Here is a 23,499-nt window from a genome sequence, read left to right as displayed (position 1 = left end):
TTCTAGAGTTTCTGTCAAGATGGCTGAATAAGTGGGAAGGCCTCTTTTGATCATTCTCTCCCTCTGCTCCTTCTCCTCCACTGAACCTCTGGATCACTGGTGGGTTTCACTCACCTTTGCTACTGGTTCGCTCGTGCGTGCGTGCTCACTTCGCTCACGCATGTGCCACTTCTGCACATACGCAGAAGCTTCTGTGCATGCACAGATCGTATTTGATGGCATCCGGGTGGGTGGGCGGAGCCTCCCGCTCCTGCTGCTACCAGTTCGCCCAAACTGGGACGAACCGATAGCAACCCACCACTGCTCTGGATGCCTCAAAGATGGGGCACTGAAGCTCTTTAGATGTATTGTTGAAGGGGTTAAATAGAATTTGGGGTAAAGCTCTCAAATTGACCAACGTAACTGTAATGCTTGGGACTTGGTGTAATTTCCCTTCCCCCAAATTGAATTTGTTCAAGTTGTTCCAGATAAAAAAAAATCAGGAGCAGACTGATCTTTGTCTTCTGACCCAGACACAGGATATTCGCTTCTTCTGCTTTGCAAGATTTTCTCAGGGAAATCGAATGAGCCTTCAGCATTAATTTCTTGCTCTGTTACTAGGTTTTTTTTGAAGAATTAATTTTGAGGAGAATTGGAGATTATTTTCCTTCTGTAATGTGATGTGGGATACTGACTGATCCTTTTCTGCAAACGGTGGATTAGCTAAACAGGGGGAGCTGCAGAAGCATCTCCTTTTGCCACCCACCTGTCTTCTCCAGAGCCTTCCTCCTGTAGGACTGGTATCTCTGCAGCCTCTCAATGCAGGTCTTCTCCAGGAAGCTTTTATTACTCTCAGACCACCCTGGATCCTCCTCCCACTTTTCCTTGACCTTCTGGGCCTGGGGCTGAGCTGCCACCCATCTGAGGGTCTCCTTGTCGAAGCTGATGAAGTCCCACCCATTGTAGCCATAGTGCAAAAATCCTCCTTTGCGCCCGTCTTCCCTGAGCTCACAGCCCCAGGTCACCTGCCAGGTGTGAAGCCCTGAAAGAGACCCAGAGGGAATGGATGTGAATGAAAAGGGTCCAGGATCTCCTTAGGGAGCATTATAGTCTTCCCATCTTCCCACCTGGGAAGAGAAACCTGATTTCTCCTTCCTCTCTTTATCACAGAAGGAGAAATATATTTTATTTCAATTAACCCTTTTTTGCTGGGGTTAGGCCATGAAGAATTTATAGGTGAGGGAGATAATTGGGGGGTCAGGGGCTGGGGAGTGGGTTGTTTTTCCTTTTTAGGAAAGATCATCTCACTATTATGCCCCCTGCAGCCATTGAGGCCAAAGATGTCACTGGCTCTGCTCACCTCCAGCACGGCGGTCCAATTTTGATACCTTCTCCAGGTCAGCTCTGAAGACTCTTTCAGGGGCCAGAAAGGCCTCCTTCTCCGCCTCCTCCATCCAGGGCACCAGAGGCTCCATCTTCCTGGTGAGGCTGTCATAGCGAGCGATGGGCTGGTCATCTAAATAGCCTGTAACGAAAGACTGGCTGGGCTCTGGCAGTTGCAGGTAGAAGTAGCACAGGGAGTGTGACAGAGAACCTGGAGAGGAAGGAGGGAGAAGGGAGAATGAGTGGGCTTGGTGGGTGTGGCTTGGTGGGTGTGGCAGGGGAAAGATACTGTAAGCCGCCCTGAGTCTCCGGAGAAAGGCAGCATATAAATTGAACTAATAATAATTATAATACTGCAAAATCTCCATTCCCACCCAACTCCGGGACCAGCCAGAGGTGGTACTTGCCGGTTCTCCAAACTGCTCAAAATTGCCACTATCGGTTCTCCAGAACAGGGGTCACCAACCTTTCAGACCTCAGGGACCACTAAATTCATAATTTTAAATCCCACGGACCACTAATGTGATCTGTAATGTAATGACCGGCTGGGTGGGTGTGGCTAGGTGGTCATGTGACTGGGTAGGGGTGGCCAACTCAATGTCACTCACATCGAGGGGCACCTTGGCAGCCTCTACTCGGCCCTCCCCTCCCAGCCACTCCTCGCCTCCCCGCCTGGGCTCCTTAAGGCCCCCAAAGGAAGCAGTTGTTGGAGGTAAGCAACCATCTTGAGAAAAACAGCAAAACAGCTCAGTTCAAATTGGATCTGGCTGAGAAGGAGGCTCAGCAGAAGCACCTCACTGAGGACTACAAACATAGGCTTTCCAAGCAGAGGGAAGACCTGCAGGAGTGCAAGGCCAGGTACCGGTGCCTGGAGGCTCAGAGGGCTGAGATGGTCAACCAGTTCCAGGCCATGATGCCGTCCCACTGGAACAAGGCTCTCCGGCTCTTCACCCCCAGCGGCATTTCCTCCCAGCCTTCTCCCAAAGCCCCACACCAGGAGGCTGAAGCAGACCCTGAGCCGGAATTTCTGCCTCCCTCCGACCCCCACAAAAAGGCCCTGAAGGGGGAGACTCTCTGCAGCAACACAAACGTTCATTGCACGTATCCAGCCCAGGGGCCGTAGTTTGAGGACCCTTGATTTAGTGCAATATAAAAAATGCAAGTAATTTTTCCGCGGACCACTGGTAACCTCTGCTCCAGAACCTGCTGGATTTCACCCCTGATCCCAGCCCCTCCCCCACTCCCAGGACCTTCCAGGGTGGCTCGCTTTTCTGATAGGTTTGGAGCTCCAAGGCGGGTTGTCCCGCCCTTTGCCAACCCAGGAGAGGAAACAGGTTGAGCTCTGAAAGTTCCTCTGTTCTGGAAAAATTAAAAAATAATAAAGTAAAGCTGCAAACTCTTCTACAGACACACTCCTTTTCTTTGCCCCTCCTGCCTGCCCCCCCAACTCTCACCCTCTCACCCTCTCTGCTGTCCCACTTCCATCCCCCTCTTCCATCCCTCACGTATATTAGACCAGCCACAGGAGATTACACGACTCAAACCTGGCTATGTTCTCATTGCCTATGTCGCCTATCTATTCCCCTATTTTCTCAGGAATACAAATGGGAATGGAATGGATTACAAAGGAAATGCCAAACGTTCTTTTTTATTATTAAATATTTCATTCGTTTTAAAAGTAAAACAATGGACATTGCTCAACGTCTCTGGTCTCTAACATTTACATCAAATTCAAGTTAATAAGTAATATATTCCCTAATCTATATACAAATTTACATATCTCCTATTTCATTATATATCAAGTATACAGTATTTTACTTCCTAAGCAGCTATACATATATTTAGTAAACCTATATTACATTCACAAATTCAATAATGGATTACAAAGGAAATGCCAAACATTCTTAAATGAAGCTCAGTGAAGCGTCGCAAAGAAAGGCAGCATAGTATAGCCTTTATTGCCATTGTACATCATATATACCATGAAATTATTTTTAGCCGCACTGGTGCAGTCCATGACAAAAAAAATACAAACAACATAAATAGTATAAAGAATAATCCCCATGCAAGTAATTCAGGGGAAAAAAGAAAAAGAAAGAAAAAAAAGAACTAGTCACACGTTTCTGCTGGTGCGTGGAGTGATTGTGGTTGTGTTTAAGAGTCTGACAGCCCAAGGATAGAAACTAAAGCAGTGAGACCTGGCAATGTCATCCAGTGGTGTTAGAGGGCAACCAATGCAGGGGTGAAATCCAGCAGGTTCAGGCAGGTTCTGGAGAACCGGTAGCGGAAATTTTGAGTGCTTCAGAGAACCGGCAAATATCACCTCTGGCTGGCCCCAGAGTGGGGTGGGAATGGAGCTTTTGCACTATCCTTCCCCTGGAGTGGGGTGGGAATGGAGATTTTGCAGTATCCTTCCCCTGCCACACCCACCAAGCCACACCACGCCCACCAAACCACACCCACAAAACCAGTAGTAAAAAAATTTGGATTTCACCACTGAACCAATGGTTTCTTGTGCCAAATGTATTTATTTATTTATTTGTCGCATTTCTATGCCACCCAACTCCCAAGGGACTCTCTGTAGTACCTTCCTGTCCGCAGCAGTTAAACCAGCCTACCATACTGTAATGCAGCCTGTGAGGACGCTTTCTATCGTGGACCCATAGAAAGAGGTCATCAGCCGTTGTTCCACCTGATTTTTTCCGCAGGACTCTTAAGGAAACGACGTCTCTGTTGGGCCTTGCCAATCACCAGGGACCTTTTGTTTTTCCAGATGAGATCTTGACCAATAAGCACTCCCAAGAATTTAAAAGAGGAAACCCTCTCCACATCCAGACTTTCTTCCCTTCTGGGAAAGGAGCTTAGAGGAGGAGAGACCCAGCCCAGGACTAAGGGCCTCATTCTCTGTTCCTCCCCGCCGGGTCGCAAGTCCCTCCAGGCACTCACCACGACAGGCCCACAGCACCGCTCCCAAGAGCAAGGAGGAGACCCATTTCAGCTGCATCGCCCTCCAGCCACGGCAAACAACAAGATGATCACCAGCTATGTTTAGCCTGCATGCACTAAACTGGATATGCCCGGTGTGTGAGTGCGCCTTTTGCCAATTCGTCTTGCGAGGCCTCTCCCAGAGACCCACCACCACTCACCCCCCCCCCCACCGCCTTATTGGCCAAAGGTTTATTGAAGCTTCCTGGGTCAGTTTTCTTTACATTTTCCTCCAAGGATTCTGAACAGTTAAGATTGTCTTTACTTTTTTTTACACACACACACACACACACACACACACACACACACACGATTCTTTAATACCAGTGGTGTGTTTTGGCCCTCTGAGCCTGTTGGGCGAGTACCCAGCCTTCATTTCCCCGGAATGGGACAATTGAAGGCGGCTGCTTGTTCTCTGCCTCTCGGCCACGGTTGAACCCCTACGGCAGGGGTGGGTTATAATTTTTTTTACTACCGGTTCTGTGGGCGTGGCTTATTTTGTGGGTGTGGATTGGAGGTCATGTGACTAGGTGGGCGTGGCTAGCTGGTCAGAGTCATTTCTGGAAGGTCCTTGCACTTACGACCAGTCCGTGCACTTACGACCCGACTCATTTGTTTGCTTTTAACACTGATCAGCCGTAGGGCGGCCCTTTGAAGCTCCGCGGCAAGAGTTTAAACAGTTTTTTTCCCTCCAGTCATCAGCTCGGACTCAGGAGGCAGCAATAGATTGGGGGTGGGACCAAATAAAAGGTAAGAATAACGTGAGGGGGTGGGGAGGTGGGAGGGCGGCGGGTGGGGAGAACCAGTTCAGTGACGTCATATCGTCATCGCTACCGGCTCGACCGAACCGGACCAAACCGGGAGGAACCCACCACTGCCCTACGGACATTCTTACTCAGCGGGCTCTTCTCCCGCGCTCCTCCCCCACTCCTTTGATCCACCCGCCCTCCTTTCCCCCCCCTTTCATCCGGGGCATTTCCAGGGAGATACTTTTCCACGGCCATTTAGTTGTGTGGGACATTTACACAACGCATCCAGGCAGCCAATTCGCGCGCCAGAGGGAGGAATGGGGGAGGTCTCGGAACTTTGCTTTGATGTGCACGCAAGGAGAGCCGGAAAAAAGCATCCCCGTGGTGGGGAGGAGGGACGGGGCATTTCCCTTCCCAGCCTTTCAGGAGGCTGCCCCCACCCCCACCCCATCTCCACCGCATAATGACAAGTTTAATAAGAAAGTGATGTGGCTTCACGGAATGGCTGCAAACTACTACAAGCCCGATCTTGACTTCCAAATCTTAAAGAGAAGCAGCAAGGCTGAAACCACGGCTGCCGATTGTAAGTTTCCTTCACACGGCCGGTCTTTAAAGGGGAGGTTCTTGCAATAGCCGGGAGAAGAGAGATCGGGGAGGAAAAGCGAGGTTTTTTGCTTCGTGGTCAAGAAGTGAGAAAGTTGAATCTGGTCCTGCCACAAGAGTTGGGAGAAAGGAGGGGGCGAGGTCATCCCAAAACTGAGAGGAATGTTGGATGCTTATCCTACGGTTGGGTAGATAATATATAGAAAACTATGTTCTGTAACTTTGACTGCTACAAAGATGACTAATTGGCTGTGCTAAGCAGACATATAAAGGAAGGCAGGAAGTTCGTTCACTCCTGCTCTCACTTCTGCTCTCTCACTCCTGCTCCTGCTCCTGCTATTGAAGGTTGAACTGCTGGAAGGAACGGTGTCTGTGTTTGAAGAGAACTGGAATTGTAAGCAAACTATGTTTTGTGTTAAACCGTGATTGTTTGAAGAAGTTGTTTTGAGAAGCCAAGTTTGTTTTGTACTACAAGTAAAGACTGTTTATTTTTCTTTAAACGTTCAGAGTCTGTGACTATCTGTGTGTTTTGCTAAGCGACGCATTTATTCGCTGTCTGGTCCGTTGCACTACTTTGCAGAGGGCAGTTTTACCCTCAACAAGGACACAAGAGAGGTCCCCCTCTTTTCTCCCCCCCCTTTTGTTTTTTAACCTCCCCTCCCCCCACCCTGTCCAGGCTGGAGGGAAGGAGCGAGAAGGCACAGAAAGCAGGGAGGGTGTGTGTGTGTGAGAGAGAGAGAGAGAGATTAGGGCAGCCTGGATCAGCTGGCTACAAAGGAGAAAGTCTGTAAAGGAAGGTGGGAGGGGAAAGCTCTGGAAAGTGAAAGTGGCGTCGCAGGCATCGGAGGGGTCCCAGCGCCGAAGCTCCCTTTGGGGAGAAGGAAAGGAGACCCCCTAGAGAGCCAGGAAAGGGAAGGATCCGGAGCAAAAGGAGGATTTGGGACAAAAATCTGCCCGGCTTGGATCCAACCTAAAATCATAGAGAAATTTCCTGTGAGTGAGAACAATTAGTCAGTGGAACGACTTGCCTCCAGAAGTTGTGAATGCTCCAAGACTGGAGCTTTTGAAGAAGAGGCTGGACAGCCACTTGTCCAGAATGATATAGGCCTCCCATTTGAGTAAGGGGTTCGAGTAGAAGATCTCCAAGGTCCCTCCCAACTCTGTTATTCTGTATTCTCTCCTGCTGTTTGCTCAGGAGTTTCACACATGCTTCAGTGGTGGGCAGAGATCCCAGGGGGAATTGCTTGGATGTGGGTGTGTGAAGTGAGTGCCAGAGCCTGCATTGGAAAAGAGTCAGACTTGGAAGGCATGACACAGTGACGCCAGCTGCCTGACAGATGTAAAACCCCAAATGCAAAGCTCCACCCTCCTGGAGATAACAATCAAATCAATATCCCTGCGGGGGGGGCAGGTCTACTGGTGAAACCCTCAGCGCCTTTGAAAGAGTACCAAGGTGGGGGTAATCTTATCTCCAGGGGGATCTTTATCTTTTATTAAATTTATATACTGCCCTACTCCCGAAGGACTCAGGGCGGTGAACAGGCACAAAATAAAATACATAAATACAAAAGTCAGAAACATAATTAAAACCAAATTAAATAATTTAGCCCAAGACAATTAAAAATCCCAATAATTTAAAACAAATTAAAATTCCAATTTAAAAATGTAAAAGAAAGGGGAGAAAATTAGGCCAGGCCGGCTTGCTGGAATAGGAGGGTCTTAAGAGCACAGTGGAAAGTGCGCAGATCCGGGAACCTCCGTATCTCCGGGGGGAGCTCATTCCAGATAGTGGGTGCCCTCACAGAGAAGGCCCTCCCCCTGGGGGCCGCCAGTCGACACTGCTTGGCTGACGGCACCCGGAGGAGCCCCTCTCTATGAGACCGTACCGGCCAGTGGGAGGCTGTTTGTGGTAGTAGACGGTCCCGTAAATAACCAGGCCCTAAGCCATGGAGTGGCTAAAAGTGGTGACCAAAACCTTGAAGCGCACCTGGAAGACCACCAGGAGCCAGTGCAGCTCGCGCAGGAGAGGTGTCACAAAGGAGCGCCATGTTGCTCCCATAACCACCTGCGCGGCTGCACTCTGCGCCAGTTGGAACCTCTGGGTGCTCCTCAAGGGGAGCCCCATGTGGAGAGCGTTACAATAGTCCAGGCGGGAGGTGATGAGGGCATGAGTGACTGTGTTCCTTCCCTGTGGATGATGTTCCACAGGGAAGGAACCAAGGCAGAAGGCCCTTCTTCTTCATCTCATTAGATGGACCTCTTTAAGAGAGGAGACCCTTAACCTAGCCTGCCTCCTGGCTCTGATGGGTCTGGTGGATGAAACTGGGAAAGAAAGTCCTTCTAACAATGCTTCCGCATCCAGTGTGGCCTTTGATTCCCACTGGAACCTTAAAAGATCCCATTCAAGTTCGGGGAATGGGAGGAAAACATTGTATAGATTTTTTTTTTAAAATTTGATTTATATGCCTCCCTTCTCCGGAGACTCAGGGCGGCTTACAATGCGTTAAGCAATAGCCTTCATACTTTTGTATATTTTATACAAAGTCAGCTTATTGCCCCCACAAACTGGGTCCTCATTTCAGCTACCTTAGAAAGGATGGAAGGCTGAGTCAACCTTGAGCCTTGGAGAGATTCGAACCAGCAGAAATTGCAGGCAGCTGTGTTAATAACAGGGTGCATTAAACCACTGTACTATCAAGGCCCCAAGATTATTGGGGGGGGCTCTGAGGAACAACCCTCCCCCCAATGGCTTCACATAATGGTGGAAATACATTCATTGTGATGTGGAACTCTAACAATCCTGTCTCTTCTGGTGATTTTTCAGAGCTAGTGGGTTTGTTTGTTTGTTTGTTTATTTATTTATTTATTTATTTATTTATTTATTTATTTATTTATTTGTTCGATTTATATGCCGCCCTTTCTCCAGAGACTCAGGGCAGCTTACAATGCTTTTAAGCAATAGCCTTCATACTTTTGTATATACCTGCTTAGTAGGGCTTTCGCCTCCCCGCCCCCCCTAAGCAGTGTTCTATTTTATACAAAGTCAGCTTATTGCCCCCATAATCCGGGTCCTCATTTTACCTACCTCGGAAGGATGGAAGGCTGAGTCAACCTTGAGCCTGGTGAGATTTGAACTTGCAGTAATTGCAGGCAGCTGGCAACGAAGTGCTATTTAAACAGCACTTAGTCCACTGCGACACCAGGGTTGGGTGTTCCTGGGGGCTTTATGACAATAAGCCACGGCTACCTTGTTGTGGGACAACTGCCACGTCCAAATCATTGCAGGACAACTTTGTTGTGGGATAAGAGATACACTAAAATCAAAGAAATGATGGGACAGAATCATTAAAAATGGATGCAAAAAGAGGGACAGAATGAAATGGGAATGACAATTTTTTTTTAAAAAATAAATAAATATTTAAATTGAATTGTTAAATTGTTATGCTGTGAGTTGTCCTGCAGTGAGTTTGCCATGACAAATTGATGAGTTCAGCAGATGATGAGTTGGCCACAGTGAGTTGACTGTGTCAAGTTGTCCCATTCCATACCTGAGCTTGGACAGAAGGTCTGGGGGAATCTGCCTGATCTAAAGAAGGTTCTTTTTCTTCACGGCATGGGGGGAGGATATGGGAGGGGGCCAGGATCTCTGAGGGGGTCTAGGAGGTCCATGGGATAGCAGTGTTCTGTCCCCGTCCCACACGCACACACACCAACAGACGTCCAAGAGTTAAAAACCAAACCAGCCGACAAAATCCTTTTCCTTATAATAACGGAACTTGGCAGCAACCTAGTGGCTGCCTGCCAAGAGTTTATTACTCATGAAGAGATAACATCTCTCCGCTTCTGGTACATCAAAGTAAAATGTTCAATAATTACAGAGTAACTTAAGTCCAAATATAATCCAGCAAAGCCTATAGCAAAAGTCAATGCAGAATGGCGTGGAAGCTTTCAGTTTTGTTCGTCACAAGGCTTGACTGGCCACCACGCTCCCTTTTATACCCTGTGGGGTGTGGTCCAGTGACTCAGCCTAATCTCGGGCACGCCTTTTCTTCTGTTGCGCGCGCTTATCTCTGCGACGCTGGCGTGGATCCAGCCAAGACTCATTACTCTTATCACTGTCCACCTGTGGCTGCATGGACGTGCTTGGCCCCAGCCCTATCTCTTGCCCTTTGGCAGACACCGAAGGCATTGCCAGAGAGGAGGGTCCTGGAGAGGGAGGCCTTGCCAACTCCTCTCCTTCACTCTCGGAGTCCTCTCCTGCCGATGACACAGGCTCAGGTAACGGAGCCACAACAAGCAGAGACTGTCTGGCATAGCTTTGGGAATGGGGGGACATGAGGTAACAGCAGCAGGTGGTTCAGCAGGGACCTCTCGGTTCAGCCACTTCTTCCTCGAAGGTCTCCTTTTGCTGCTTCAGATTAATACTATCCTGCAAGTTGGAGATGGTTGGATTCTTTTTTCTCCACTTGCTGTGGGACCTCTTAAAAATGACACCCCCTTCCCACCAATAGTACGTTTCCCACATCTGTTTGTTAAACTCGTTTAAATTTTTATTGTATTGAAAAAAAAAATTACAATAGTAACTTTAAAAAAAAGATTTACAAAGAGAAAACAAAACTAGAGTAAACAAATTTTTAAAAATTTGTGCATCAAAAAAAATAAAAAAGACAAAAAGACATACATATATTGTCCCTCCTAGGTGACTACTGATAGATGTATTACAGCAATAACAGTTTCCTCCTTGTGTTTCCTCCAGTTTCCACATCTGTTTGTCAGACTCATTCTTTCACATTTTCTCTTTTAAATGAGTGATCCTTCTTAACTGAAATCTTCCTTCCTCGGGAAGCTGGTTCTCTGCAGATTCTTTTGTCCAATCAATCCATAAACAACTATTTTTAAAGATCTTTTGCCGTATTTTTGTATCATAAAAGCTCAGGGGCTACCTGGGAGTTCCTTTCCCTGGTGCGCAAGCCCAACAGCCACACCCAATAGGTGGAAAGGCATAAGACTTTTATTTCCAAAGATGCAAGTTCCAAAATGGGATGTCCTTATTTCATGTGGACCACCTTTTATACAAGTTTGAAAAGCACAACTTGCCATGAACCAGTCATGAAAACACAGGCACACCAATCATTAAGAACAATATCATGTACACAGGGGTGAAATGCTCCCGGTTCAGACTGGATCGCTTGATCCAGTAGCGATGGAGGCGGGTGGTTTGGAGAACCGATAGCAAAAATCCCTGCCTCCCCCCCCTTTTAAAAGCCTCTGATGATCCCAGCTGAGCTGCGCGATCATCAGAGGCTGTTTTTTTTTTTACTTTTAAAAGCATTTTTTCTACAACCTCTTCGGCCGAAAAAATGGTTTTAAAAGTTTTTTTTAAAAAAGCCTCTGATGATGGCGCAGCTCAGCTGGGATCATCAGAGGCTTTTAAAAGCATTTTTTTAAAACAACAGCCGAAGATTTTACATTTCACCACTGCATGTACATCTTCAGGAGTCATAGTAACAACTAAAGTTCAGCTAGCGCTTACAAGGTGTGGGAGACCTTGACCTGGCCAATAACATTCAGGTCAATGAATGCATCTTGACAGACTTGAACGCTGGGCCCTAACTAACAAAATGAAATTCAGTGTAGAGAAAAGTAAAGTCTTTTTCTTTCTTGCCTTTTTTTTTTAATTTAAAAAAGTTTTCTTATTTTATAAACAAACAATACATAATCAATCATTCAATATATCTTCTGAATACATCTTTTGTGTCTTCTTTTTACTCCTCCAATATTTATCATATCTTAATATTATCATTTCCTTTATTATGACATTTCCCCCACTTTTCTTACTTCTCTATTAATACATTTATCTATCTTTTAATTTTATTAAAAATTAGACAACCATTTTATCCCCACACAACCTTCAAACCCCCCTCCCCACCCCCATCCCCGACTTCCCAGAGCAAAAACAGGGTATAACATTAAACAAGCATAAGCTAAAATATACTAACTTACTACAAGATTCAAAACTCCCTCACACTCTTTAACTCCTCTTTTAAAAATTATTCATCAGCCTCCCCTTTTAAAATTCTAAATTAAACATTTTAAAACTTTCTTTAAAGCATATCTTTTTAGAAAAAAAAATATTATTTTAGGTTAAACCTTTTAAAATCTCTTAATATCTTCAATAAGACATTCTTCAAGATATAAATTTCAAAACTTTTTTTTTTAAAGGCTATCCATTCAATTTTAAATTAACCATTTTAATTCTTAAAGGCAAGAAAAACCAAAAGTACACATATAGACTGGGTGAAACTAGGCTCAATAGCAGTAACTGTGAGAGGGATCTTGGAGTCTTAGTGGACAACCATCTAAATATGAGCTAGCAGTGTGTGGTGGCAGCCAGAAAAGCCAATGCAATCCTAAATTGCATTAACAGGAGGGATACGATCAAGATCAAGGGAGGTACTGATACCACTCTAAGGAGTCTTGCGAGAACAATTAGGAGGGCCTCACTGTGGCTGCATTCACACAATAGGCGTAACCAGGTCGTTCGCAGGCTAATCTTGGCTGTGGAAGATTTTAAGAGGCTCCCTGCGTGGCAGGGGGAAGGATGCTGTAAAATCTCCATTCCCACCCCACTCCAGGGGAAGGTTCCTGCAAAACCAGGAGTGAAATGCTCCCGGTTCAGACCGGATTGCCCGATCCGGTAGCAACGGAGGCGGGTGGTTCGGAGAAACAGTAGTAAAAATCCCTGCTCCCCCCCCCCCCTCATGCCCAGCTGAGCCGCACAATCATCAGAGGCTTTTTTTTTTTAATTTTTAAAAGCATTTTTTCTACAACCTCTTCCGACAAAAAAAAAAATGCTTCTAAAGGCCTCTGAGGATCCAAGCTGAGTTGCCTGATCGGCAGGGACTTTTAAAAGAAAAAAAAGCCTCTGATTGTCACTGCGTTCTTTTATTTACCAGCTGAGCTCATTATTTCTGGACTATCAGACTTTCCGTAGCTTGCCAAGAATTGTTATCAAAAGCTACCATGCATGTCCATCCACCCCACATTCCTTCACGCTCCTCCCTTTGTTCTCTTGCCAGAGGTCCGGCTGCTGCAAAAAGCAGCTGGCACGACCTATATTCAAAACGTAACAATTACTTTTCTTAGTTAGTGAGGTGTTTTATTTTCTTTATAACAAATAAATGAGTTTTCTTAGAAGATATATCTTCGGGGTTTGTTTTCTTAAAGCATGCAACAAGGAAAAGGTCTCGATCCACTCCTGGTAATCAGGGTGATTATCCCAAAAAGCAGAATGGGATTAATCAACGCCCTAACAGTCGCCTTCGAGACCGACTTCTGCCACCAATAGCCTCCCACCGACCAGTCCGCTCCCACAGAGAGGGTCTCCTCCGGGTGCCATCGGCCAAGTTATGTCGGCTGGCGACACCCAGGGGGAGGGCCTTCTCTGTGGGAGCCCCAGCCCTGTGGAACGAACTGCCCCTGGAAATACGTAAGATCTCCGACCTCCGGGTGTTTCGCTGCACACTGAAGACCCTGTTGTTCCGCCAGGCCGGGCTATCAACATAATAATTTTAAATTGGGGTATTTTAATTTTTGGGGTTTTAATTGGAGCCTAATTATTTAATGATTTTAAATTTTAATTGTTGTTTTGTTTTGTGTTTTTAATAGGCTGTACACCGCCCTGAGTCCTTCAGGAGAAGGGCGGTATAGAAATAAAATTATTATTATTATTATTATTATTATTATTATTATTATTATTATTATTATTTATTAGTTAATCTTTAGTGAGATTCACAGCCTTTGAGGCTGGTTAATAGCTCAGCAGCTCGAGTCCTAACCAAGGACCTAGGAACTGTTAAGGTATCGTCGGAGGATGTAAGCTGTTCCAAGTAAGGTGGTTTTTTGTAGAGTCAAAATGTTCAAGTCCGGCAAATTTAGAATTTCTAAATAGCGGGGTAGCCCTTTGGGTATTGCTCCGAGGGCTCCAATTACAATCGGGACAACACACGATTTCTTTTTCCACAGTCATTATTATTATTATTATTATTATTATTATTATTATTATTATTATTATTATTATTATTATTAACATCGATGATGGCATGGCTCAACTGGGATCCTCAGAGCCTTTTGAAAGCATTTTTTTAATAACCAAATGGTTTTAAAAGTAAATTTTTTTAAAAAAAAAAATTGGCCACGCCTACCCAGACACATTTCCCCCCCACACACACCAAGCCACACCCACATGCCACTGTGCAAAACAACCATTTCCTCCCGATCAGCTGGTCGGGAAGTGGTCAGAACCTGCTGAAATCCACCTCTGGGGCCTTTTGTTTGTAAAGCCCCGGGGAAAAGTACCAAAACCCCTATTGCTTTTCTTGCTCGGCCGAGGTAGAGGCGGAGTTTGCTGCTCTTCCTGGCACCAGTTGGCGGCGCTTTGAGTCTCTGGGAGCCAACTGGGGTCTTCGGTCGCAGGTGCGGAGGGGCGCGTGGTCGGAGGGCGATGCCCCTGTCCCGGGCGCCCCTCTTGCTCCTGTGGGCTGGGCTGGGGTCCTTCGTGCCGGGGAGCCGCTGCGGTGAGTTTCTGGAAGGGGTTGCGACCGGGTGGGAGGCAGCTAAAAGCGGGGGTCCTGCCTGGGTCTCTCCCCCACATTTCACCCTCCGTGGCAAGTTCCCTTCCCCGCAGGAAACGTCCCCCTTCCCTCGTCCTTCGCTCAGCCTCGTTCAAGAGCTTTTGGTATTCTAATTGTAATTCCTCTTTGTATCTGAAGAAGGAAGTAAACAAAGAACGGCCAAGGTTCAGATTCAGAGATGGTTAAATTCGCTTCCTCGTTTTTTGTTTTAATTCCCTGTTACCAATTTAGGAACGGGGGACACACACAAGCACAATAACAAGGAAGGTTTGGATAATTCGTGGCTCCTGTGGGACAATAACATTTGGTTTTTGATTTGTCAATTCCAAGTAAATTTCTTTACTTGGCGGAAATGATATTTGAAATGATGGGGAAAGCAATAATATTGAGGCCAGAAACTATATTACTGTTGATAATTAAGGAAACGGAACCAACAAAATGCGAGAAAGAATTGATTAGAATTACGATTATAACGGGTAGAATTATAATAGCCGGATATTGGAAATTAGATGTGAATTTTAGAATAGAAGAATGGTATTTGCGAAATGTGGAAATTAGCTTTAAACGATAAAATGACATGCGATATTAAAATTAGAAATGGTGACTATAAAGAAGATATTTTCTGGAAAATTTGGAAACCATTTGTGGACTATGCGCTGGGAAAATTGGATGCTTCGGGACCTGTACCCCGAGAACGTGGATTTTGGCGATCATGAGGATATATCCGAAGAACCAAATCTTCCTTTCTTATGTATAGCACAGGGTGAAGTATTGTATATGTTGTTTGTAATGTTATTTTAATAATAAAATATTAAAAAAAAAAAAAAAAAGTAAATTTCTAAGCAAGGAGTGAAAGTTACGAGAGAGTGTTTACAAATAAGGTCGACTCCTCCTCCTCCTCCTCCTCCTCCCTATCCCCACCTCCAGGCTGAGCCTCTTGAAGAGAAACACTCAGGATGACGTGTCTCTCTGGGTGTGGTGCAGACAGAAGTCCTGGTGACAGAAGTCTCCATACTCTGCTGTGAAGCTCCTAGCAGCTTTTGTCCTGCTGGTCCTCCGGGCAGTGGGCATGTAGGGTCAGATGGCAGTCAGGTCCACAAGCAGCTGTATCAACCCAGGGGTCCCCCTTCACCAGATGTGCCCAGCTGTTTCCAAGATCAGCCAAGAGTTGCTTGAGAACTTCTTTCAGGGTTAATCTCATGGCTGGAAACCTCCGAAGTTGGTCTTCTCTTTGAGAGTTGCTTTTCGTGATAGCGTCGAGGGAGGAGCTGGAGCTGCAGACACCCCCCCTCAATCCTGTCCTTCACTCTCTTCCTCTTCCAGGCTCCCCCAGGCACTCCCTGTGCTATTCCTACCTGAAGGTGTCAGAATCCAGCCGGGGGCTCCCCCAGTTCCTCTCTGTGATCCACCTGGACGATCAACCGATCGCTCGATATGACAACCACACCAGCGGGATGGAGCTTCTGGTGCCCTGGTTGGAAGCAGAGGAGACGAAGAACCTGGTGGTCCTTGAAAGGGTGTTCAGGGCTGACCTGGAGTGGCTATCCAATCTCAGCCACCAGACTGCAGGTAAGCAGAGGCAGATTTGCCTTCAAGCCCCAAATTCTCCCTCTAATCTCCCTTTGTGCCTCTTGTCACCGTAATTATCAGAAGAGGGAAGCAGGCAAAATCCCAAAGGTGCTTTTTCCAAAGGTCCCAAAGTTTCAGAAAAAGCAGTTTTGGGGCAACCCTGACCTGGATGACTTGAGACCCTCCAAAGCAGGCAAAGAATAGAAAGTGGGTGCCTGGAGCCTTGGATGGGTGACATGACTTGGAAAGGAAAATCTCATTTGACCACCAAGGGCTGCAAAGGGCTTAACGGTGAGAGATCCTTTCCTGTAAAGGAAAGAAAGGATCCTTCCCACCTCCAAGATCTCTCTCATGGTCTTCATGATCTGGCCCCAGCCCAAAATCAGTGCAGTCACTGATCACAGCAAAGATCCCCCCCCCTCCATTGAAAGAAAGAGGGGATCCATTTTCCCTCTCTTGGTGGGTTGCTGTTCACTTGCTAAATCGTGTCCAACTTTTCACAACTTCATGGACCACAGCACACCAGCCCCTCCCATCCCATCCTCCACTGTTTCCCCGAGTTATGTTCACTGTGTCAATGAGCCTGTCTAACCATCTCATCCTCTGCTGTCCCCTTCTCCTTTCCCAATATCAGTGTCAGCTTTGGAAGCCATATTAGGCCGGACGCTTCAATGCTGCCACCTTCTCATGTGTGGGAAAGTAGGAGGGGGGATTTAGGAGAGGGGTTGTCCATAGATATAATAGCATTCTTCCTGTCGGTCAAGGTCAGAGCGATCCAGCATCTGGAGAAGGAGCGGTCAGGGGACTGGGTCGAGATGGAACGGATGTTGATTGGAGCATGTGATCGACTGGGGAGAAAGGGGATGGTTTTGGGGGTTTTGACTTACTGAGGGAAAATCCAGGCTTTTCAGGTTCGGGTTTTCCCAGATGTGCCTATTCTAGTAAAGAGAACTTTGGAAAATGCTTGCATCTGCCTCTTTACTCGGAGTTGGGGTTTTTCTGGAACGCTGACAATCAGGTCTTTCCCAGGGAGTCCTCTCTTCTGCTCTGGTGGCCAAAATATTTGAGCTTCAGCTTCATCTGGTGGGATGGGGGAAAGAAAACACTTGAATGGCAGCTTGTAGAGTGTTTAGGGGAGAGGAAATTTGGACTATTCCCTCACCATCTGGGTCTCTTTCAGGGCTTCACACCTGGCAGGCGATTTTGGGCTGTGAGCTCCGGGAAGACGGGAGCAAAGGAGGGTTTTTGCACTATGGCTACAATGGGATGGACTTCATCAGCTTCGACAAGGAGACCCTGAGATGGGTGGCAGCTCAGCCCCAGGCCCAGAAGGTCAAGGAGATGTGGGAGGATGATACAAGGAAGTCCCAGAGGAATAAAGTCTACCTGGAGGAGATGTGCATTAAGATGATGCAGAAATACCTGTCCTACCAGAAGAAGTCTCTGAAGAAGACAGGTGAGTGACCAAATGGGCCCTTGTTGTGCAATTTTCAACTTCAATGCCACCTAAAATAATTTTTTCAAAGAGAAAAAAACAAACTAATTAAGCAAGAGATGGAGGCTGAGATCCATTTCCGTGAGGAAATCTTGCAAAGCAGGAGAAAGTCTAATTCTCACATCCTGTGTTTGGGGCTGAACCAAAAGGTGATTTTCTTCTGAATTTCCATATGGAACAACTTGAACAAATTCAATGTGGGATATGAAAACTAAATCAACCACCAAGCAGTACAATTATTTTGGTCAGAGTGAGAAATGTACCCCAAAGTCTATGTGTCCCTTTCAAAAATAAAGCTAATGAGTTCAAGACCTCCATCTTTGAGGATCCCAGAGATTCAGGAGAGGAGAGGGAGCAGTGGGAGAGGACGACCAAATGAGGACTCCCCTACTATTAAATCCCGGGAACTCAGATTTTGCTGTTTCTGCAGAGCCTCCAGTGGGGAAGGTGAATTACAAGATAGTGGATGACAGCCTGGAGGTCCTCATCTGCCAGGCCTTTGGCTTCTACCCCAAGGAGATCCAGACCATCTGGACCAGGGATGGAGAGGCCTGCAAATATGGGACCCTCCATAGGAACGTGGTCCCCAACTCAGACGGGACCTATTATGTCCAGCTCAGCATTGAGATCGACCCCAAGGAGAGGAACCATTTTCGGTGTCACCTGGAGCACGAAGGCTTGCAGGAGCCCCTGGTGTTGTCTTTCAAAGAGGAAACAGGTGAGAGACTGAGAAGTTACAAAATGTCACCTCTTAGTCAGACGGGTGTCATATAAATTTATTCAATAAATAAAGTAAATAAACATCAATGTAGCAGTAGGTTGTTCATCAGTGTTGGATGCTGTCATCTAAACTTTCCAGAGGGAAAGGAGGGAATTTAGGAGTCCTTGGTGTTGGCTTGGAAGGAGGAAACAGGTGAGAGATTGAGCAGCTGTGACATCTTAGGTCTTGGTGAGATGGGCAGCATATATATTTATTAAATAAATAAAGTAAATTTTAAAAAATGTAGAAGTAGGCTGTTCATCAATGTTGGATAGTTTTGGGCTGTGTCATCTAAACTTTCCAGAGGGAAAGGAGGGAATTTAGGGTTGTGTTTCGTGATGGTAAAGAAGAGATGATTGAGAGGGGAGTTGGAAGTGGACACTTGAGAACAGAGGTAGGAAAATATGATACGATACGGAGATGGAAGAGATTGAGAGATAGGAAACTCTGTTTTGCTTTCTGGCAGAATTATCTGATGGGACAAGTTGCCTCCGGTCCTTCAGTGCCCCTTTCAGCAGGGGAGGCTGGGCTTTTGTCAGCTACTTCAGAGCTATTCCTTTTTTGCAAAACTATAATATTCGAACGATTGCAATCCGCACCTGCTTCCTTCTCCCTCCATTTATCTTCAGGTGAACTGGGGGGGGATCAGTTTGATGCATTTGCTTCACCTGATCTTTGCCTGGGCTGAAGCCCCTGGGCCCTTCGCACCTTTGGAGGGGAGGGGCTTCCTCCAGGTGGGGGCACTTCCTGGAGGCCAGAGCAGGTTGGGAAAGGCTTCCCTTGATCAGCATCTCCACTTCAGGGAACTCAGCACCTGTCTAATAGAAACCGTGTTTCTCCTTTTTTAGGAGGCGTAAGGTGGATTCCTTGGAAAATTGTGGGAATTGTGCCTATCATGATGTTGAGTCTTTTGTTTCTCTTCCTGGCATGTAAGTGAAACAAAGTCATCCACTGACCCAACCCCATGTCCTTCTGTGTTGACTGAGCTGCTGTGGGTGGGACAGAGCTTCTCTGAGAGTTGCAGCCAGAATCCCTACGAGATCCTTCCCTACAGGCAGCATTTTGAACACGGGTGAGAAAGGGAGAAGAAGCTATGGAGCCATTGTTGCACTTCCTGCAAATCTCAATGTCTCCCTGTTGTGTGGGAGAAAACCTCTTTGGCCTTAGCAGACTCTCTTCAGAGGAGCAAATATCAGCAGCTCTGGAGCCCAGGAAAAGTCCTTTAAATGATTTGGGAAGTGCTAGGAATTCCACAATCCTGTCCTTGAAAAAAGATCTATTTGCCAAGTCACCTGACAAAAGGAAGCTCTGATGGAAGGTTTGATCACGCTTGGCCAATAAAAATTCTATTCTGTTCTATTCTATTCTATTCTATTCTATTCTATTCTATTCTATTCTATTCTATTCTATTCTATTCTATTCTATTCTACTCTACTCTACTCTACTCTACTCTACTCTACTCTACTCTACCCTACCATACTCTCCACTCTCCACTCCACTCCACTCCACTCCACTCTACTCTACTCTACTCTACTCTACCCTACCATACTCTCCACTCTCCACTCCACTCCACTCCACTCTACTCTACTCTACTCTACTCTACTCTACTCTACTCTACTCTACTCTACTCTACTCTACCCTACCCTACCCTACTCTCCACTCCACTCCACTCCACTCTATTCTACTCTACTCACTATTCTATTTCCTATTCTCTAACCCAGCCAGACCCAGCTTAGCCTTCCAGAAAAGTTGATGGTTCTTAGATCTGGCTAGGTTAAGATTGGGTCACAGATGTCGTGACAGTTGAATTAAGGACTTCTGAGTCCAGAGTACATGGGGAACCCCATCTGTCTTTTACCAGAAACAATATTGCCAGTAGTTTAGCATCATTGTTCCAAAATAATTGTGGTGATTCAGTGAAGGTTCTTAGGGAGGCGTTCAGAATAAATCCTTCTCCAACTCAGGCAGGAGCTTCTTCCCCCAAAATAAACTAGCCGTCTTCCTCTTTTGCCATCTGTCAGGCCAGTGGAAGAAACGCAGGAGCAATCTGTACCAGGGAGTGGCAACCTGCGGATCTTCCACAGATCAATCTTTCTCCCTCGATAGACTGTACAGAAGATGAAATGCAATCACAGAGGTTGCCCCAACCTAAAACAATATCAGAGGTGAGTCTGAATTTTAAGAAACAAAACTCTGGCCTTGGGATATACCTGAGAACCAAGACCATTAGGGTTGTTGGGGTGGCGAATTCAATTGTTCCAAAGTTGTTGCATGTGGTTATGGGATTCCTGGGGCTCCTCTGATGGGCTGCTCTGAAGTGGAAGATGCAGTTCAGCTCAGCCTCTCTTTGCCCATCAGCTCCAAGGGAGGAAAGAGAGAGAGAGAGAGATGGGGAAGGAGCCATGAGCAGGAGTTGGGACACCCTGGAGAAATGGGGGATTTTTTTCCAGGAAGGATTAGAGGGCAGGGGGAGAAGGAAAAGAACAGCTGGGCTATGCAGGAAAAAAAGCTCCTTGGCCATGATGAGCTGGAGGCATAAGGAACCCTGGGGGAGAAGTGAGGATTCCCTCACTAGCAGCTCTTTGTGCATAGGAGGGTTGCAGTCCTTCCTTCCTCTTTCGCTGCTTCCCCTCCTGCCTGTGGAGGTTCCAGTGGGGGGCAGAGAGAGCTGAGGGGAGGAGAGAAGAAACACCCCCCCCATGCAAATGGGGGTGTTGACTTTCTCCATTTTTTTTTCTCTTTGAAGCACAAGGCATCCTATGGACCACAGAGGACATGGAGTGATCCAGAAATCACTGTGTCATCCCTCCTCCCTCAAAAAATGCCAGAGAATTCCTGGAGCTCTGGCACTCAGAGGAATTGGCCATCAACAGGCACACAGAGATAAACAATATCTACATACCATTCAAAAAAGACAATTAAAAAGACCAAAAGGAAACAAAAGACTTGCTATCCAGCAATCAACACCTGCAGAAATGAACACCAAGATTAACATTAGACCAACAGTCAAGTAAACAATATCACAATCAAGCAATTACCAATGCAGACAAAAAAGCTAACAGCGCACACAGCTTAATCAAGGAATCTCCCAAGAACATTCCCACCAACACTGACAGAGGAAACCATATAAAAAATAAGAGCAAATCCGACTCCCTTCTGGCACTGATGGTGTTACCTAGTTTGGTAATGAAATGTCTGCAAGAAAACTGCTGCCTAAGAGCACTCAGGACCCCACTTAACACCCCACCGTGTTAAGCACCTGGCAACCACTCCTTGGGAGGAGAGGAGCATATCCCATACCATGTGATTTTCCTTGACTGTGACCCCAACCTGTTCTGTTTCTCCCTGCAGGAGTCTTGTGTGTCTGGTTGGGGAGATCCCAGCTAGACCCAGTTGAGCAGAGACATTAATGATGTCACCCCTAACCCTGGAAAAAGTCTACAAAGGAATGGAGCCAAGTCCCTCGTTCTACAAGGGCCCTGGAAGTTCATTTAGAGAGATGCAGGGATGGAGATGGGGGCCTCCTGTTCTTGTGAATGGCTACTGCAGAGGTGATTTTTCCCCCTAAACAGGCAGCTGTTGTAGACTGCAAACCCCTTTAAAGGTTAAGATCCTGTTTTCAGAGGAAACCAAAGAACGGGTGAAGCAGCGACGTGGACAGCTCTCGTGGATTTAGAAGAGGCCTCCTTCAAGGCCTCCTTTCCATAGCAATAGCACTTGGACTTATATACCGCTTCATATAGTGCTTTTATAGCCCTCTCTAAGCGGTTTACAGAGTCAGCCTATTGTCCCCCAACAATCTGGGTCCTCAATTTACCGACCTCGGAAGGATGGAAGGCTGAGTCAACCTTGAGCCGGTGAGATTTGAACTGCCGAACTGCAGCTAGCAGTCAGCAGTTCTAACCACTGCACCATCTCGGCTCATACATGGAACCATCTCTGGGATCCCATTTTGATACCCAAGATCTGGCCATCTGGAGAACATTTAAACTAAACATGACTGGTGGATTCATTTTGATGGACCCACCATTAGTATCAGTGTTAAGATTTGAGCTGGTTGCCTGGCGAGGTAGGACAAGGGCACTTTAGGTCAAATAATAGCCTGGTTTTTAATCTTTTCAAGGCAATTTGCCTTGCCCACAATTTGGGCGAGGAGTGAAAAGAGGTATGTGTGTTATGTGGGACCTTATGTTTTATTGTGGGGTAAGCAATCCAATAGCCAGACATTGTAAAATCCTTTACATCAGACATGTCAAACTCAAGGCCTGTAGGCCAGATTTAGTCCGCAGCCCACGAGCGCTTCCCTTTTAGCTAGACGGCCTGCGTCCTATCTCCTGCCACCACGTGAGAGAGCCAAGGCTACTGGCAGTGCCTCCCCTTCTCTCTCTCTCGTCCTCCCCTTCCCGCTCCTCCCGGCCTCGCCTGGTGATCTCCTGTCTTGGATCATAGCCTTGCCAACCTCTTGCCCTCAGTTCATCCCTTCCTGGCCAAGGAAGAAAGGAAAGAAGGAAGGAAGGAAGGAAGGAAAGAAGGAAAGAAAGAAAGAGATGGGAATGAGAGGAAGGGAGTGTCTTAAGGGAAGCCCTGCCTTAGCAGTAGGCCACCAGCAGCCCTGTTGCCCTCTCACCATCCCCTTGCCCTCTCCTGGTGGTCTCCCATCCTATCACTGAGGATGCTTTGCTTACAAAGCTGGCGCGTGTCTCTTGGCTCTGGGCCCAGCTCCTAAGGCCAGGGATGGGCAGGAGGCCAGCATTGGGTCAGGACTGGTGTGGGGACCTCCAGGCTGCCTCTTCCTTGGCCGTCATGGTGAAGTGGGGATGGACGGAGGGGCACGCAGAGATGGAGGTGGTCAGCTGGATCAATTCTAAGTGGATTTGAGGACTACCTTTATATGTATTGATAGACCATTTTTATTCATGTACTGATGTATTGCTATTATTTAACACAATGGGACCATTGTGCCTTGCATCTATTTTTTTTTTATTAAAAAGTTTTCCCATTGATCGATAGATAAAACACTTGTACATTTAAGATATTTATCAAGAGAATTGGGTAAAATTGTAAATTAAATATAGATTAATAATGTATGACTATTTTTACACTGGTAATGAAAGGGAGTGAACCTATTAGATTTGTAGGTACAGATAATCAGCATTCAACTAGGGGGGAGGTCATAGAGTTATATGTTTATTATTAATATTATATTTGTTGTATATTCCTTTTTTTTTTCCTGTGTCTTTTTGGTAATTCGTGTTTTGTTGTTCTGCTTTATAGTTTATTTTTAGAAAAATAGAAGAAAAAAATAAATAAAAAAAAGAACAGTAACGACAATGCCTACTGTTG

At 46.4% G+C, this 23,499-nt stretch overlaps 2 protein-coding genes across 11 annotated transcripts in view; one reads left to right on the top strand and one right to left on the bottom strand.

Moving 5' to 3' along the window:
- LOC117668132 (uncharacterized) overlaps positions 1-23,499 on the bottom strand; it is a 45,233-nt gene that overhangs the window by 9,334 nt on the left and 12,400 nt on the right. Inside the window, exons 8-13 of the mRNA XM_087885331.1 lie at positions 17,853-17,947; positions 17,092-17,287; positions 14,123-14,283; positions 4,309-4,429; positions 1,340-1,573; positions 746-1,021 (exon numbers count right to left, since the gene is read on the bottom strand). Of these exons, the coding sequence (XP_087741457.1) occupies positions 746-1,021; positions 1,340-1,573; positions 4,309-4,429; positions 14,123-14,283; positions 17,092-17,287; positions 17,853-17,947 (1,083 nt within the window). The remainder of the gene's footprint in view (positions 1-745; positions 1,022-1,339; positions 1,574-4,308; positions 4,430-14,122; positions 14,284-17,091; positions 17,288-17,852; positions 17,948-23,499) is intronic.
- On the top strand, positions 5,329-23,482 carry LOC117668131 (major histocompatibility complex class I-related protein 1-like). 10 transcript variants are annotated; one of them, XM_087884586.1, is made up of 8 exons: positions 5,399-5,679; positions 15,656-15,901; positions 17,082-17,357; positions 17,827-18,114; positions 18,623-18,785; positions 19,005-19,085; positions 20,178-20,321; positions 20,903-23,482. In XM_087884586.1, the coding sequence occupies exons 1-7, from the start codon at positions 5,442-5,444 to the stop codon at positions 20,260-20,262; spliced, it is 1,377 nt and encodes a 458-aa protein (XP_087740712.1). In that variant the 5' UTR covers positions 5,399-5,441; the 3' UTR covers positions 20,263-20,321; positions 20,903-23,482. The 10 variants fall into 10 exon arrangements, with proteins under 10 accessions (XP_087740714.1, XP_087740712.1, XP_087740718.1 ...); XM_087884594.1 differs by having other exon boundaries at positions 5,404-6,093; XM_087884589.1 differs by lacking the exon at positions 5,399-5,679 and adding an exon at positions 13,967-14,275.

The sequence above is a fragment of the Pantherophis guttatus genome, chromosome 2 (genome assembly GCF_059756535.1).
Source record: "Pantherophis guttatus breed Tessera chromosome 2, ASM5975653v1, whole genome shotgun sequence".
Classification (NCBI taxonomy): Eukaryota; Metazoa; Chordata; class Lepidosauria; order Squamata; family Colubridae; genus Pantherophis; species Pantherophis guttatus.
Note: the sequence above shows the minus strand (reverse complement) of the source record. Positions and strands in the feature narration are given on the sequence as shown.

What these genes read in the sequence shown, in the direction of transcription:
- LOC117668131 (XM_087884586.1), top strand. Translation starts at nt 5,442, where the DNA reads ATGTGCACGCAAGGAGAGCCGGAAAAAAGCATCCCCGTGGTGGGGAGG. An exon ending in TGAAACCACGGCTGCCGATT is followed by an intron (nt 5,680 to 15,655) that starts GTAAGTTTCCTT and finishes TTCCTCTTCCAG; the next exon opens with GCTCCCCCAGGCACTCCCTG. An exon ending in TCTCAGCCACCAGACTGCAG is followed by an intron (nt 15,902 to 17,081) that starts GTAAGCAGAGGC and finishes GGTCTCTTTCAG; the next exon opens with GGCTTCACACCTGGCAGGCG.